Here is an 18,838-nt window from a genome sequence, read left to right as displayed (position 1 = left end):
AGAGAAATCTCTGACTTTTTTTTTTTCTTTTTGCACAATCTCTGTTGATCACCCAGAGTCCTGGCTTCCTTTTCTGTGTTCTAGTCTCTTCAAAATAATTTCTGTTGGAATTATGTCAGGGGAGTGTGTTGTTAAGAAAGAAGGATAAAATCAAAGATTTTACCACATGGTGTTATTCAGCTAAAATGTCTGATGATATTCCTGTCCATACATTGCCCAGACCTCCATTGTACTTGACAGTGGACACCTCATCCACCTGGAGTATTTCTTGGTCAATGCTCAGTAGTCACATCTGACCAAAGTACAGAGTTCAACAAACCTTAGATTTACTTTTGTTTGTTGATTAAAAGACAGTGAAGAAAAACTGTTTAAAAAGAATCAAATTGGCAAATTCAGCCTCAAAGATTGTGGTTTTCAAACCTGGTTGTATAGATTGATTTATAAAAGCACACAGACATTATTGACTGTTTATTAGGATAAGCGGATACAGAGATAATGATTATGTAATCAAGAAAAGCAGACACAGACAGTGGCTATGTATGCATGGCTCTGTAATGTTCGTCATGCATGTATCCCTGCCAGATCCCCGATGTCAGCTAACGCCAATCAGTGTGTCAGTGAACGTGAAAGATGCCGTTGTTATTCATCACCAGCGTGGTGGGATGACACGATTTGTCACTGTAGTGATGGATTCCGTCTCCCTCAGAGGAACATGTGCAAGCGGCGTCTCTGAAAAGCTGTCTTTGTGTTTCACACTCGCTACCTCGAACACACAGACGCACCCAGACACGCTGCTGAAACTGACAACAAAGAACTGCTTATCCAATTGTGCAGGGAGAAGATTACGCTTTCAGGAAAAAGAACTTATCAGACTAATGTTAGCATCTTGTACTCTAGTGAGAACCACTGTTTGTGTAATGAGGAAAAACAGGGAATTGGATCAGAGGTGCTGTCTTAGAAATAATACCCATAAGACTCTTTCTATGATGTTAACATGTCTCTAAATAACAAAAAACTCTAGCCTGCCTTTTGTCTGATGTAAGAGTCCTGAGGGAAATAAAGAGTAGTTGTGTTTCTCAGATGTTTGATTTTGTTTTTCCGTCCAAAACAGGTCAGCAGATCCATCCTGACCTGCCTTTTCTCATTTTTAAAAAAATTCTGTAATCGACTTATTTTGTCACTGGAATTAGGCGATGTCCAGGAAAAGTAATCTCTTTTAGTAGAAGATGTTGATTTTTGCTTGATTACAGCTAATTATTTTATAGGTATAATTTATCCGTAATAAGAGCATTGAAGCTTAATTTGTCTACAGAGAGCATACTGAAATTTTACTAGTTGAGGTAAATTAAGATCTCAGGAGTTTGAAGTAGAAATGCACTAATTGTGAGGCCAATTTATGATTCAGATTTTTATTAAGCTTTTCCATGCTGTAACCAATTTTAGCCAAAAGCGATTTCTGCAATATAAGAATATAAGAACTGCAATATAAGAACATATGTGACAGGCCATGACAATACCAGGAGTCTGTTTTGAGAGATGTTTTGAGTTATTTAGATTCCAAAAGTGTGTATTCTAAGTTTCCCAATGATGTCAAACACCAAAAAAAAAAAAAAAAGGATATTTATTTACATTATTTTGCAACTATTTCACATGTCAGCGTTGACTGTAAACAGGTATGACTGGGAAGTTGTGTAGGCAAAAGTGAGCTTTAGTCTGGCTTGTCTAATTAGAAAAATATTCCAAAAGTTATCAAATTTTGTCTCATTTTCTAATAAGGATAGTTTGTCTTATGAACATTTGTCATGGAGTCATCTCTGAACCTGGAACTTAGTCTAAATAAGTCTAAATAAACCATGCCTAAATACAACATATTAGATGGCGGAAAACAGCAGACTCAGATCTGTGCATCTGTAGCGTGGTGCAGGATTGCTGGACAGGATACACAGGACACAGTGGAGCAGACTAAAAAGCACATGAGCAGCAAAAAGCAACAAAGTCTTTCAAATTTAACAATAAAACTTTTGAAACTCACCCCATGAAAAAATGGGAAAAAAAAAAGAAGTACAGTGTTCCCACAGATATGAATGCTTTTGATCATATAAGTGGTCCTAGAACATTTTCTTTTCCCCAGTGTCCTTCTGGGGGTTGTTGTCATTTCCGAAGTAAGGGTTGTTAGCTTGAAGTTTCTTCCAATTATTGGAAGAAACTTTGCTGCTGCACCAAAGTGTCCAAGTGGAGAATTTTCTTTTCTTCTCTTGTGACATTTCCACTTAAAGTTACAGATCTTCTCCAGCTTCGTCTTCAAATGTTGTGATAACAATGTTAAGTAGCCACTAGTTCCTTTTGAATGTGCAGCTTATTGGCTGAAACCAATAACAAAAAGTGTATGCATAGTTAAACAACAATGGTATATTAATCAGCTACGGGTTTCCATTTAGTTTAAATTGTGACCACCTCAAACTTTTGTTTAGCATGGTCTGGTGCTCATTGCTATGTTCTATATATTCAAAAATGTTCTAAGTTGTCTTCAATACATTTTAACATGTTTGTTGCTAGAGTTGGGTACAATACCCCTTTGAAGGAAAAAAAAACTTGCAGACTTACAGTTTGCCATAAATTTTCTCACATGTCATGTCAGTGTTATTTGTGACATTGAAGGTCAGGTGAGAGTGAAAAGGCCTTCAGACAGTCTAGTGTTTTATATGAGCCTGTAAAAAAGGAGGCCATTCATTTGCACCTCTTCCCCATTTTTTCATTGAAGAATGGCCTCCTTCTCATGCACAGGTGGCCTCCTCATCCTCAGGGTCATCACAGCTTATTATGTAAGAAAGCAGGACAAACTTTTTTGATGAATCTTCTAGCAAGATCTTGCTTTAACAGGTTTTCATGGTTATCAGTGCTATTTGCACATTTCCAAGATAAAATATCAAAATCTGGACTAATAGCTGATAATGGCATTCATATGAGAAATGATATGAATGTTGAATTTTCTCTCAATTTCTTGCTTTATTCCAGATGTAGCACAGCCACTGTGGATTACCTTATATATTCCAAGTAATAAGTTCTACTTCTGTTGATTTCCAGACTTTTCATCTGATGCAATCAGTGAAACTTTTCTGCAGCAAAAGCATTGGCTACTACTACTTCTCATGAGTCCTTATATTTGTATTAATTACTATTTATTCTCAATCTAATGCTCCTTTTGCATTTTGGGTCTAGAAACTAAACAGCTACTTAACCTCTGACATTCACTATTGCTTGTCTGCCTGCTAGTACTTTGTTAAAAGAACTGGTTAGCAAATCCCTTAAATCCTTTGGTGATGGATGTGCTTTAAATGCCTGTCTGTATGCTGTATTTAACGTCTTCCAAGTTTAGTTTCATAAAAATTAGACATAAAGGTGGGGTTTGAGCTAAGGAAGAATGCATTAAATGTTGGCTTAGATATGGATCACTGAGAGCTGTCAGTCAGCACTTTTGCCTGTCATGTTCCCAGCTTTGCAGAGCAGAAAGCACTTCACATATGCACATGATTTTTGAACCATATTTTAACTATTTGAGAACTTAGCTAGTAATAAAAAATTTTTCCTGAGTGGTTCTACAATAAAGCGAACTAAGAATCAGTAGCATACTTGTTCTTTAAAATTAGTGGTAGACAATAATTAAAATGTCACAAGTGTTTATACCTGTTATGGTGCAAATTTGAATTGTATTACAACTTATAAATGTTTCCCTTTGGTAGATCTGAAGATAAAAATGAAAAGTTCTCCCTTCAGAAAAACTTAACACAAAATATTTGAAGAATGGGGTGTGGTTCTTTACTAATCACTACAGTGCTTGCAGGCATGTAGCTGTGAAAACACTTTCACTGTCAATTCTAAGGTGTACTCGCTTAAATAGCGATAAGAATGTAAGAATATCTAACGGATTATTGTACATACAGACAGTATGAACACCCATGGAACGATCTCACATTTGGTTGATAATAATCTTAAACTTCAATATATATCTTATTGGATTTAATGTGATTGACCTACATGAGATAATGCATTACAAACAAAATTTTCTGTAGCTCCATTTAGTCGTACCTTGAAATAAAATCAAGCACAACCAATATCCTTTTGAAAATCCACCAATTTGTAGTCTGACTGATACAATTACTATTATTTATACACACCACAAATTTGGCCTCTGTAGTAGACTAGCAATAAGAGACTGTTAAAACAAAACCTTAAGAGGTCACAGCATATATATATATATATATATATATATATATATATATATATATATATATATATATATATATATATATATATATATATGTTTCTTAATTCTCATAATTCAACAAGTCTCATAATTTTTAGATTTGTTTTTGCTTTCATGAATTTATCAGATTGAGAAGTTGGTCAGAGAAGGTAAATGGAGCCAAATACAATTCAATCCTGGAAGAAAACCTATTTGATGACGAAAAAGGATTGAAACTGGGTGAAAGGTGACCGTCCAGCAGGACAACAACTCTAAGCATTCAGGCAGAGCTACAATGTATTGATTTAAATCGAAGATCAACAATTGCACAGACATTTTTTGTTCAATCTGTCTGAAAAGAATAGAATTTTTTGAAAAGAATAATAGGATAATATTTAGGTCTGTAGATGCACAAAGCTGGTAGAGACCTACCCCACTACTCTGTTTCTAATTGCCACAGAGTTCCATACTGAAAAATAATGTTGCTAAATAGATGGGCAGGCCATAATTCTTAGATTTGTTTTTGTAAAATATTTCGAAAGCTTTCCTATGTGTTACACGATCATAAAAAAAAATCTATAAAATTACACTATTTATTGGTTTAGTTGACAAAATACACAAAAGTTTAACATGTCCTAATACTTCTGTAGTGCAATGTAAAAGGCAATCATTTTTCTCTAATGCATTATTGCAGTTTTTAACTCTCCTTTTCACTATGTGACTCAGTGAAACCGATCTTTATGATTCTGGTATCTGACTAGGCTTCTATGCATGCAGACATAGTATGTTTTTCAAGGTAAATATTTTAAGTGCAGTACTTTTTAGAGTGCATGAAGGAAAAGGCAGTAGGTGAAATTGAAAACCACTTTAAATACACCCTGTAGTGTTAAACAAGCAAAACTAACGCTGCCCATAGTACATTGGCAAAATCAGCTTGTACAAAACAGTTAGCTTTGGCATGAACCCCTGATGAGTAAGCTGACCATTTCTAAATATAATGTAGAGGATTGTGTAAAGAATGGGCAGCTTGCAGCTTCTGTTCTTGTTAGAACACACACGTGGATTTGTCTTGCATGACATGCAAAGACTTAATTTACTGTAATCCTAGGTGTGGAACAGTAGCTCAAAGACGCTTGGAGGACGCATCATTATGTCCTTATCTGCCTTTATGCCGTGTTTTTCCTTAACCAGTAATTTTGTTTGGCTTGTTTTTTCCTCATACTTCCTTAATGTCCTCAATCTTGACACATTTAATTCTCAGATTTCATGTCCTTTGTGTTCTACAGCCCCCATATAATTTTCCTGTCCCAGAGTGTGTTGTGCAAGGAATGTCCTGGTTCTGGACTGAACAGACTGACTCTGAGTGGATCCAGGATTTGCCACGAGATTGCCCACTCCTGGTTTGGCCTGGTTATTGGAGCCAGAGACTGGACAGAAGAATGGATCAGTGAAGGCTTTGCTACTGTCCTGGAGGACATTATATGGGCCCAAGCACAACAAGTACTTGTTCCTAAAAATGAATATGTTCTGTTGTTTCAATTTTATTCTCCATTTTCACATACTTTTGAAGGTGTTTTTTTAAAATCTAGTAATAAATTAAGTCTGTAATGTTCAATTGTGTTCAAATTTAAATTTAAATTGATGTATTAGATTTTTTAAAAGTAGGATGCTGTAAAGAGGCTGCAAGCAGTGAGTATCCCCTCTTTAGTAGCTATAGGTGTCAAATTACATCACTTTATCAAAACATGTTATTTCTCACTTACTAATCAGAGTAGGGCAAATTCTTTCAGAGATTTTTCGATTTTATAACAACTTCAGTCTCATTTGCAGTTGATTTTGGAAAAACAGATGCTTTCATCAAAGATTTCTTTTCACATCTGTGGTTTGAAAGCATCTTGAATGTCCCATAGTAAAACACTTATCAGCTATGTCACAAGGAGATGGTGTGTAAAAGAAGAGACCAAAGTCCTGAAATGGCTGAAAGTCAAAGGAGCTTGCCAAGAAACATGAAGGAGGAAGAGATTTCCAAATCCAACTACAAAATAAATCAACTAACATAACACCTACAGAGTTGGACAGCAACAACCCGTCAAAAATATATATTTTAGAAAACAGTCCAAAAAACAGGAAGTGCATTTCCCATGCACTTCAGTTTTAATGAGAGATGGGGTATGCATGAGAACCCAATCTCTGCATGCACGTTCTGATAGAAATGTTTTTCTTTTCTTCTCTTGTTCCCTTTTTAATCCTATCACTCAGTATGCTAAGTAAATTTGGCCTTGTGAAATAATTCTGACCAATTGACACGTTTAGTATTGGAAACACTTTTTTAATGTTTCCAATACTACACGCAGTATTGGAAATATTTCAGTCTGGTACATATCTGATGTTTATGGGGTTTCTTTGGAGGGGGAATCTTAATATTTGTCAGCTTCTGACATGTTCTTTATTCTCTCCATTTTCTCTGCAGCTGTCTTCACAACAGACTGCAGAGCAATTTGACCTGAAGGCGTTGTTGAGGTGGAGGCGACTTTCAGATGAGTTGCAGAACTCAAATGAAGAACTTCAAATTCTTCGGTGTGTACCTCTATTTATCACTGGTCTGCTGCTTTATGAAGGAATTAGGAAATATTAGTACTAAATAAAAGCTTATATGCTTTTATTTTTTTTAGATGTACATTTACTTGACCACACACACACACGAGTAATGTGTAATGTACATGTTGCAGTAGCTTACTCTTACACAGTCAGGGTAACTGGGCTCAATGTGCTATATTTTCTTTGTTAAAAACTTAAACAAGAAGGAAAAAGTCTAAGGTGAGAGAAGACTTGTCTGTGTTCTGTATTTTGTGTGTGTGCGTGTAGGGGTGTGTGTCCAAGTGTAAACTGTATGCATTCCAGGGGAACAGGTGTGGCAAGAAAATATATTGAGGTGCGGTGTACCATCATGTCTCAGAAAACTCAACAAATGGAGACACCAGGCATGCACTAACTCTTCATCTCATCCTGACAATGTGGGACCCACACCCTGTTTGTTTTTATCCTGAGTGGAAGGAAATTGTCATCGGGTATTATAGCTGTGAAACGCCCTTCTAGAGTTAACTTTTTAAATATCTATAAATACGCATATGAACATTTTAGATGTTGAATAAAAAACCTTGGAGATGGAGGGAGCTCTTGTGTTTATAGCGAAGTTATAAACATTCACGCTTGTAAGAAGCAGTAGAAAGTGTAAGAGAATGCGTATTATTGATTTCATTGTACTTTTCTGTGGAGCTTACTTCTGATTGTATCACCTTAATTAGAAATGTCGTCATTCAATAGAATAACCTTAACCAGAAATCAAATTAACTGTCTCTGAACAGTGAAAATGCATGGGCAATTTCTTAATTATCATTTTACTTATAAAAGGTTTGCGTCAATCAAAGCGAACTCTGTTGAAATCACAAGCTTTTTTCATTCCTAAATTATTATAAGATTCAATGACTTATATGGTAACTAACTACTGTCATGAAGGTTTTCAGAGAATAGCTTGAAGTGCGTAGAAATACACAATCACAAAATGATTAGCACCCTTAGTAAAGAATTTTGAAAAAGCCTTAATATGAATACCACATAATACTATCTTAATTAAAAAACACTTTAAAAACAACAATACAAGCTGAACAGAGTCAAAAGAATTGCTTGTTTTATTGCAGCAGCATACTCACATCTTTAATACATTATTTATTATATTAATTTATTTCATGCATTCACTGTTTATTCCATGTTAGATAAAGTACGATTTCATATCAAACTATTGTAACTGTAATTCAAACTTTTTTAAGTTTAAGCAAGTAGAAACATTTTTATTATAAATTATCTCTTAAATTGGAAGCACAAGAGAAAATCAATTATTTTAGTGAGACAGATACACACTAAATGACTACAAGAGAATATCTTCTCACTTAAACATCTCCATCTCTACAATCATAACCACTATTTATAAAATTTTGAATAACAAAAACTGTGACAGGTGAGATTTATCTTTCTAATCACAGTGAGCAGGATGGTAAGAGGTAAAAATATCCCAAAGCTCATGTCTTTGGAACATCAGATCTCCGTACAACTCATATTTTAAAAGTTATTGTACACCTCTTCATCAGAGTTGCCAATAATATTGGAGGGTACCATACATACAGCAACATATTTGCACATTCATTGAACAATTGGAGATTTGCTTTCTGAGATAAATGCTCAAACCTGTAAAAAACATTTGAAATATTTGTCCTTTGTTATTTTGCTTAGCAATAGAAAACCAGTAGATAATATGTAGTGTATATAGACCAGAAAGGAGCAACTTACAGTTTGAACAAGTTGGGAATCAGTATTAAGAACTGGTTAGGTAAAGTTATGTAGCCTAACATAACATTTGCCCAATAGCAAATGTTACAGCCATGTTTGCAAATTTCTAGCCTGCAGTTCATGTCTAAAGTATGCTACTGGTTTAATCTTCAAAGGTAAACGATGTTTCAGTAAAACAACTAAATCTATGATCAAAAGCTCCCTCTGTCTGCCTACAAGGGTGTTCCTCTACAAGCCAGACATATGATTAAGTTGGATTAGGTTTTTCGTTTCCTGCAGTATTAAATCATTGTTACTTAAGTTCCTGTCACACTGCTTTATCTTTCCATTTATGTTGTTTCATCATTAGTTTAAAGATAAAGAAACAGAGCACATTTTATAAAGCATCAAGTTCAATGTGAAGTATTTGTCATGTTTATAATTTGCCACAGTTTTACATAGTAGATGCACATTCAACATTCTAATGGGTGGAAATGTTCATCAGTGCAGACAGGCCACCTGTATTGTGTTGCATTACATTAAGTCATATTATTGGGTTGTTGATCTGACATTTGAATTGCTTATTTATACATTTCGCCGCAGTGTTGTATACATATACGTATGTGCATTCTATGGTACATATGGAATGTCTAAGTTGCAGCATACATGAGAGATTTGCTGGGATCATTTTCAAATGACAAGTAAGGAAAGTAGAGGGGCTTACCATCTTTGATACTTCTGCATAGCTCTCTAAAGAGCCCAAATTGTTCTTGGCAGAGTTAGATTGAACTGTTGAGTTACGTCTGATCTGGCGGATTGATACAGTCAGCAGCTTCAAGGAATGTTTCGTTCTTCCTGCCTGTTTGACTTAGATGTGTTGAAGCAAATATGTATCTAATAGTTACAGGACACCGGCCCTCCAGGACTGGAAGTAAAGACCCCTGCCATAGTCTGTTAATATCTGTGAGCATAACGTTGCTTCACAATAATATGATTACTCTTGTGTTGTTGATAAATTTGCAAAAGTACTCCATCTATGCTTGACTACTATGCCAGTCACCAATCCAATTAATTATTTAATTTTCCAAAAAGTAATTTTTAGTTAACATTATTCTATTACATTAACTATTATTCCTTATTTGTAAAATTACTGATAATATGTCACTGAAATTCACTCCAAGCTAATCCTTTAAATCTGAATACTTTAATATGTAACTGAACTGCAGTCTGAAATAACATAGGTTAATGGTATTCAAATGTTTTGTGAAAAGTGCAGCAGTTTAGTGTCTCATCAAAACAATATGAGTAATTGTTATATATATATCAGAACCCTCACGTTACCTGATATTTTTGAACAAAGGTTGAAACACAAAGGAAGCATCTTTAGTTTCACTTAATGTGTTTTTTTTCTCTACTCTTATCAGCATGTAGATTTATGCATTTTTGAAAATATGACGCAATGAAGTATGATTATGGAATATGATACTGACAAAATTGATAGTGTGATAATATTAGAAAAAGTATTGGGTCACCCTTCCTTTTATTGATCTCACATTATAACCACTTCAACAGCAACAAATGTTTAAAATCTATGACTTAGGCATGCAAAGTGCTTTTACAAACATTTGTTAAATCGAACAAGTCCCTCTTAGAAGCTCATTGAATTCTGGTGTGATATTATGACAGGATGCCACCTGTACAATACGTCCAGTCATAAAAATTTCATTCCTGCTTCCACAGTCAAGTTTTATTGATATTATAACAAATTAGAAACAATAACAGCAACTTAGTCATGATGTGTTAGACCACATAAAATCATAGAGCAAGGTCAGTGGAGGTTAATAGTGCCAGTTTCCTCATAGTCAAAGGCAACAGACCTTCAAACTTCATATGGTGCATGGATCATCATGGAGTAAGTTTACATGGCTGAGCAGCTCTATCCAAACCTTCCATAACCAAATTTAATGCAAAGCACCAGATGCAGTTGCTACCAATACAGTCCGGAGCAGTGTGAATGTGTTCTCTGAAGTGGCAAAACCTACTTCTTTTTTAATTAGTTTGATGAATCACTCTAGGTTTGGCAGTTTCCAAGAAGACAGCAATGTCCTGACTGTGTTGTCTAAAGTGTAATGTTTAGTGTAATGTAGGGTGTTTTTCAGGAGTTAATCTTGGCCCCTTAGCTGTTAATGCTTCATGATACCAAGAAATTTTGGAAGCTTTCATGCTTCTCACTGTTAGAACAGTTTGGAGATGGCCTATTTAGTTTCACTAGTGCAGTGGTTTCCAAACTTGGTCATCAAGTACCCCTGACCTGCATGTTTTAGATGCGTCTCTGTTCCAACACACTTGATTCAAATGATTGTATGACTACCTCTGCAGACACCAAATGCTACAGAAGCCTATTAATCACTCATTCATTTAAGTCAGATGGTTGGAAGCAAGGAGACGCCTAAGACATGCAGGGCAGGGTTACTTTAAGACCAGGTTTGGGAACCATTGCACCAGTGCACCCAGCACATAAATAAATGACATGGATGAGCAAGTTTGGTGTGGAAGAAGCTGAATGGTCTACACAGAGTCCTGACCTCAACCCAGTGGAACACTGTTTTTGGATGAATTAGAGTCAAGACTGTATTCTTTCTTCTCCAATGTCAGTGTCTGACCTCACAGATGCTTATCTGTAACAGATGCTTATCAGATATTCCCATGAACATACTCTTAAACATTGCAGACAACCTTCCCTGAAATGTTGAAATGCTATTGCAGTAGAGGCTTGAGTCACTAAAGTTCATGTGTGAGTAAAGCCTTACACTTCTAGAAATAGTGTCTGATATTTTTGTAAAACGTTCTTCAGTGACATCCAATAACAATTTTTTATTATTTCCGTGAACTTTCCTTGAAAACTACAACACCATGAGGTCCTAGTCAGATGGACAAAATGCTAAATTTATTTGTCAGTCTGCAGGTCAGTTGAGAATGTGCTCACATTATTTTGTTCACGTAAAAAGAACACTTTGAATAATAAAAGAAAAATCTCTGAATATTTACTGTGGATGTAATCATTATCCCAATAACTGCTACCAAATTACATTGGGTTCCTTCCAGGAACGCCTCATTAGAATCATAAAGACAATAGAAGGACATTAACATCCCAGGAATACATTTTGCCATTTTAATTAAAGATTTATAGGATAACTAACACATTGCAGACTCTGTCTGATGGATTGGATAACAGTAATAAGTTTTGCCTTGTGCTTGTGGATGTACATGAAATATTATTCTCTCCTTTGTTGAACAATAGGTGGAGTGTTGCCATAGTGTGAGGAGTTGTAATTAGTCTGTGAAAAATGTTTCATGTCAGAGAAACACCCATGTAAAAGAACAGTTTTTTTTTCTTTCAGAAAAAAGCACCAGATGAGCAGCGTTACTTTGACTTTCAATGATCATACTGATATGGCCAATCAGCGCAGACAGAGATGAAGAGCACCATCCTCTAAACTCACCAGGAAAACAGACAAAAGCTAGATGACAGGTTGTTCTTTTCAAGTTCAGTAGGTCACAATCGACAGCCTATGATCCAGCAGGGGCCCCAGTGGCCAGTGTTTATCAGACCATTTCAGATGAGTTATATTTAGGGCAGCCCGGGCCAGACGCCATTCTCCCTGCTGATTTACTGGGCTGCTAGAAGCGCTGCTCTACCTTATCCGGTTTCCACAGTCTACCCAGTGTAATTTGTCAGGATATGGCTCGCGGAGCTATAAACCTCTTTGTGTTTGTGTGCGAGTGTGTGCGTTTGACATTAGGTTTTGTCAGTAATAGCTCCAGATTTCCTTTCTCGCTCGTTCTCTCCTTCCCCAAACTCAGCCCCACCCAGGTGCATGCAGAACAACAAATGCACAGACAGCCTTCCCCTTTTGCACACACAAACTACAAGTCAGATATGAGCCCTGCTTATTCAGAAATACATTGATGGATTGTGAGTTGTTCAACGCAGCGATTGTTTTTTCAACCTGAAGCTTTAGCTAATCCTATGTGTCAAAAAGAGGCAGAAAATGAGGGATTTACACGTCTATGGAGTCAATTTGTGTTATCCACCAGTGACAGATCAACATTTTTCTCCTGTGTAATGTGCACACACAGTGGACCTGTTTTCTCTAGAAATGCATGTCCTGTCACTGCTTTTTTTTCTTTAGCCAAAGTCCATCTTTTTTTTCTCTGCCTGACACACAGATATACACACACCCACACACGCCCACACACACCCCCACCCATGAATAAAGGATCCCCTGTTGTCTATAAATGAGCCCATGTTATCTTATCATCACTAACAGACTGATATGGGCATTTAGAGCTGAGAACTGAACAGAGAGGAAGTAAAAAAATACAAGTGTGTCTTGACAAATTGGAATCATCTAAAAGGTGCTTTTATTTCAGTAATTCAATTCAAACAGTGAAGCCCATTTACAGATTCATCACACAATGAGATGTGAGAGATTTAATGTTAATTTTGGTGATTACTATATGTTGGTACAAAATGAAAAAGGACTTTTAATACAGAAATGTTGGCCTGCAAAAAAGTCAATTTACTGTGTAGTAAATGCATTCAGTACTTGGTTGGGGCTCCTTTGACATAAATTACTGCATCAGTGCAGCATGGTATGAAGGTTATCAGACTGTGGATCTGCTGAAGTGTTAACAAGTCCAGGGTGCTTTCATAGCAGCCTTCATCTCATCTGCATTGTTTAGTCTGTTGCCTCTAATTGATCTCTTGACTGTATTGCACAGCGATGTCATGGGCATTAAAGCAGGTTTTGATACTTTTGGCAGTGTGGGCAGACACAAAATCCTGCTGTAAACTTAAATTGGCATCTTATTAAGCTTGTAAACCAAGGCAGACGGCCATGGTGACTTTCGACTAAATACAGTGAACCAACACCAGGTGATTACGTGGGTCCCCAAATCATCACAGATTGAGGATATTTCACACTGAACCTCGTGAAACTTTTATTCTGTGCTTCTCCCTCTTTCCTTCAGTCTCTGAGATCTTAAGTTTGAAAGGAAATTCAATTTTACATTCATTTGGAAAGAGGATTTTGAACTACTGATATGTAGTCTACCTAGTTTCTTTTCTCCTCAGCCCAGGTATGACCATCCTATCTTTGTCTGCAACTCAGGATTGATATATTTCTACGCTGCTGTTCTTTAAGCTCTGAGTCCAGCTTCAGTCCAAACCTTGTGAATGTCTTCAAACTCTCAAATGAGCTTAGCTTCACAATCCTCTCAACGCTGTGGTTGTCATGGTTGCTTCTGCACCTTTTCTACCATACTCTTTTTTTTTCCTCAATAAACTTTCCAAAAAAAAACAGTCAGCTTCTTTAACAGTGCCGTTCTGTGGCTCACCCTCCTTGTAGACGTCTGCAGTCAGGAGTCAGCAGTCTTCCCCATGATTGTAATGGGTATATTATAGTCATAACATAAAATGTCTGAATTAAATGTCTTTTTTTGTCCTGGCATACTATTGTAATTTCTGAGGAATTTACTTTTGGGGTTTTCTTTAGCTGTAGGCTATAATAATCAAAATTAACAGAAATTACCTGAAATATACAGTATGTCATAAATATATGTCATAAATCTATATATAGTTTCCCTTTTTGAACCTATTACCAAAATATATTCACTTTCATGACAATTCAGGATACTAAGATATATCTGTATTGTTGGTAAGTAAAACATGAAAACACTCAAGTGGTTCAGTCATTTTTAAGGTAATTCAGTTCACCTTAGGCTGAGAATATTAGTGCAAACTTTAAAGGAAAATTGGTACAATTTCCCCAAAGTCTCATCTTGAGTAGAAATACATCCTCGGATGCATGATGAAAGCTGTTGTAAGTGTCCAGTCAAATTTAGAAATTCCAGGAAGCTGATGACTTCCTCTCTCAGTCTGTTTAGCAAACCAAACATTCCTGTCTCTCTCCTGTCCTCGATTTCTCTCTCACCACTTGCTCCTTCTGCCAGCCGTTGTAATCTACTTCATCTCCACCCGTACCCCACTCTTCTGCTCTTCATGTGGGAGAGACAGATGAAAAGTTTGACCGTTGACTCATTCCTCACACCCGAAGCAATACCTGGTTTATTTGAATCTCTGATTTGCGTGGTCGATCTCATTGCTCATCTGTTTTTGTGCATGCGTCCGCCTGGTCTTGTCATGAAGCGCTCCTGTAGAAAATGCTAGGCAGTGATGAAGGGGGTATTGATCGCTGAGCCAGGCGCCTGCTGTATCGACTCGGTGGGAGGGTGATCCTTCAAGGCCTTCCTATTGGCACACGGAGTTAATCTGCTCATTCTGATCAATACCAGCTAACTGAAACTATCACTGCACGTCGTCCCATGTCAGGGTTTTGTTTGGCCATTTCTTTATTGGTTTTATGTGTGTTTGTTGTTGTGTTTATGGAGGTTTAAGGCATGATTTGTGCCTAGGTGACATAAAATGTAATATGTAGAGTTCTGGTAGTCAGGGGTGCTTTATTTGTGGAAGTGTTATATGTTTGCATCGTGACTCATAGGTAGTAAAGTCCGAGTGCAACATTGTGAGGTCATATAAAGTCTATAGTACTCCATTATAAATCTGAAGCTTGAGTTCCTGCCTGCCTTAGGCGATGCACAGCAACTGGGCAATCTCTTTGTTCACAAGTGAGAGATTGCCTGACGGGGTGAATTTAGTGATGCTGACAGTGAAGTCTTGATATGTAGAAACTGTGGTTTTCCTGCTTCTGAAATGTCACTAATATTAGTGTAATATATACTTTTTGTCCATAGAGTCTTTGTTTTTATCTTCTATTTTGTTTGTGCACTGTTTTTTCTTGATTTCTTCCCACTACTCAGTGATTGCTAGTGATGTTCATAGGTAACATCACTATGGATTTATTTATGGATTTATCAATAAATTTGAATTTATGGGTAAATCCATAAACTCAAATGGTTCAATTCAAACAACAATCACATCTGAGATGCAAAAGCAAGTTTTTATCACAAATATTTCTAGAACACTTCTCAAACACATGGCCTTTAATATAAGGTTCTTTGCCTGAATCCTCATAACCAATTTTTCATCAAAGATGGTCAAATCAATACATAAAAAGCAAACAAATAGAAAATATGGGTGAAAACATAAAAATGTGTAGCTTGAATAAACAATGTAACGATTGTGTGACAATGTGTAACAATGCAACTCCAGTACATTGTTAACCAGAACATCTCAATGTCCCCTTAAAACAGTATCTACAATGTTACACAGGAGAGTTGAAAGTTATGTATTTAAAACTTTTGTGGGATTTTGTTTTATACTCTTACTTGTTTGTTTTCCTGTAGACCGAACATGGAAAGAACTGGTCAAGTCAGTGACTCTGGCTCCTCCACAATCAAACATGCGCTTAACCCCGACAAAACCTTCATGCAAGTCCACTATCTCAAGGTAAGAGACTAATGTGTTAAAGACAGGAAGGAAATAAGGAAATAGAATCAGAGGTATACAGAGGAAAAATATATACAGTACTGGAACTGCATCGTTGGCATATTAAATGATAAGAGTGATTCTAGATTGTCCTTTCAATTGTCCTGCCAAAAAGCTTCAGTGTGCTTGGACCTGCTATTGAGTTTATTTGTGTTTCTGTGATGGATCATGTTTTGTTCCCTGCCTAGGGCTACTTCCTTCTCAGGTTCTTGGCCAGTGAAGTTGGGGACCAGCACTTAATTGACTTCTTCAGATTATTTGTAAAGAAATACCATGGACAACTTGTTTTGTCTCAGGTGAGACCGAAGTACTTTAGAGGAATATTTTTGTCTGCTAGTATTGATGTTTTGCAAAGTTGTGATTTTGCTTTAACACCTCCCATTGGTTAAAAAATAAAAAAGCAATTTAAAGAAAATAATTTAAAAAATTGCATATTCACGCTCTGTTGGATTTCAGTCAAAAACCCTATTCTCTTTCAACAAGTGATGATATTGTCAATGTTAATCTACATTGAGACAGATGGAGAAAAACCCATGAAAATATCTCTAATTTTTCCATTTGCAAAATGGACCAATGCCTTGATGTGGCATATACTGTATATGTCTTTTTTTATGTTTCAATATTAGTGGTTGCAGCTTAGATTCAGGTGCACTCAATAGTCTAGAAATTATGGTACATATGGTTATAAAGAAACCACAATATGAGTCATCTTCAGGTGTTATTTTCACACAATACACAAATACATCATGAGTATTTCCACTGACTTTCAATTTATATGAATGAAATGGTAATTGGTGTCAGAGAAAACTCAAGATACTTTGGGAGAAGCTTAAGCCCATCACTCCTTTAGCCATGCTTAGAATCTTCTTTAGCGTTATGATACCAACAATATTGCTGCCTGTTGACACAACTTTTGTATTACAGCACCTTTCATTTTAACCTTACCACCCTTGAAAATTCTAATAAAAACACTTAAAATGGAAGAAAAAATATTACTCTATATTTAAAATAACATTTTAAGTCGTGCAGCCAATTGAAGACCAATTTTAATGTTCAGCATTCAGCTCCGTGTATGAGCAGATATACAGACGTTTATCCTGCTGACACGAGCACCTGAACAATAACACCTGTATGTGTGCATATGTATGCATGTGATTCATTCCACCTGGCTCCTGCATCTGCAGTGGCAGATTGAATCTTCTCACTAAATAATGGATGTAACATAAACATGGTCTGACCTTGCACACTTGACTTAACATCAGGTATGCCTTGCTGTCTCTTACACTCTTCCTCCCACATCTCACTTTATGCCTCTGATTTCTTCTCGTCGTTTTGGTTTTTTTTTCCTAACAGGATTTCCTGCAAATGTTCCTGATTACCTTCCCACACATGGAGAGGTATGTAAGTGGCAGCAATTACTGTTTAATTCATGAATTATATGACGCTCTGAATCCATTCGCTTGCATTTAAGTAGGGGATTTCCATTCCAGTCAAATAGCAGAAACCTTTAATAATCTTTTCTTTTTTCCCAAAAGTAGCTTAAGCATTTTAGTCTTGGATGACGGTGTTAGCTTAATGTGAAATAGGCAAGCTTCTGTTGATTTACTCTCTGTGGAGGTCCTGGTGTGGAAACAATCAGTCTAATAAAGCTCCAAACACCAATCTGGTTAACTGAACCAGATTGGTGGTATGAGAGTCTCATCCACTCTCATATTAATTGAAGTGTAAAAGGATAACTGCTCCTCCTGCTCTCCTCCTCTCTCATTTTCTCTCTCCCTCTCTGCTTTATCATTCAATTCACCATCTTTTCTGATTGCCTCATTAACCTCTTTCTGCATCTTCTAGTTTCTCATTCTGTATTTCACATTAGCTCTCCCAACCTTCAAACTTTCTGTTTCAAGCTCTATTTTGCCTCACCTTTTGTCTGCTATGAATCTTGTCTTCTTGCCTTCTCTGTCAGGTGGAGCTTGCTGCTGGACCAGCCAGTAATTGATTGAATTAGACAGAGAGAGTTGGGCACAGTCAATATTTGGATGTGATCCCTCTGTCTGTAAACAACACAAAAAGACAAGAAGGATTTAGGATCAAAGTACCGTTGTTGAGAGTCGTGGCTGCTTTTTGCATGCTCATGCATTACTGGATAAAATAATCAAGACATAATCAATATAGGATTATGCAAATCTATACAAAAGATAGCTTTTTCCTGAGATCTCCATCCTATGTAAACTCATTCTCTGTTAATTACCAAATAATAATCTGGAAACTGCAATAAAATTACCTCTCAGGTACATGAAATATGACTAAATTTGAGCTTTAATTGCTCCTATGAGACCAAAAGCTTATGTCTCAATAGTTCTATTATGAACCAACTCGTCTTGCCAAAACCTAAGGCATTTTAAGTAAAGCCTGTAATGTTTGTGCAGATTGGAACATTGTATGCTCATTGTACACCTCTGAATATGGATTTACTAATGATCATTAAAAGCCATATATAATAATTTTTTAATAAATCTTCCTTCTCAGCTGTGCTTAGACTTATTGCCCATATTAGTCAGAGGAGGCAATAAGGGGGAAAATTACCACAAAGCAGCTGGTAACTCCAAGGAAAATTGCTAGAGTCATGATGTTACATACAGAACACCAAACTCTGGCATCAATGATTAACACAGCGGCTACCCAAGAAGAAAGTAGTGATAACAAATTCTCTTTCTGGAATGTGAGTTTTTAAGGGGAGGACTTATCTTTTGACTTCCCTGGTAAGG

At 36.4% G+C, this 18,838-nt stretch overlaps 1 protein-coding gene across 4 annotated transcripts in view; it reads left to right on the top strand.

Moving 5' to 3' along the window:
* aopep (aminopeptidase O (putative)) overlaps positions 1–18,838 on the top strand; it is a 99,627-nt gene that overhangs the window by 25,083 nt on the left and 55,706 nt on the right. For all 4 annotated transcript variants that reach the window (XM_032578655.1, XM_032578658.1, XM_032578657.1 and 1 more), the window contains exons 7-11: positions 5,530–5,743; positions 6,714–6,820; positions 15,935–16,037; positions 16,265–16,372; positions 17,430–17,473. In XM_032578655.1, the coding sequence (XP_032434546.1) occupies positions 5,530–5,743; positions 6,714–6,820; positions 15,935–16,037; positions 16,265–16,372; positions 17,430–17,473 (576 nt within the window). The remainder of the gene's footprint in view (positions 1–5,529; positions 5,744–6,713; positions 6,821–15,934; positions 16,038–16,264; positions 16,373–17,429; positions 17,474–18,838) is intronic.

Source organism: Xiphophorus hellerii, chromosome 12 (assembly GCF_003331165.1).
Source record: "Xiphophorus hellerii strain 12219 chromosome 12, Xiphophorus_hellerii-4.1, whole genome shotgun sequence".
NCBI classification, from domain to species: Eukaryota; Metazoa; Chordata; class Actinopteri; order Cyprinodontiformes; family Poeciliidae; genus Xiphophorus; species Xiphophorus hellerii.
The sequence above is the reverse complement of the archived record's forward strand: the minus strand, read 5'-3'. Positions and strand labels throughout refer to the sequence as shown.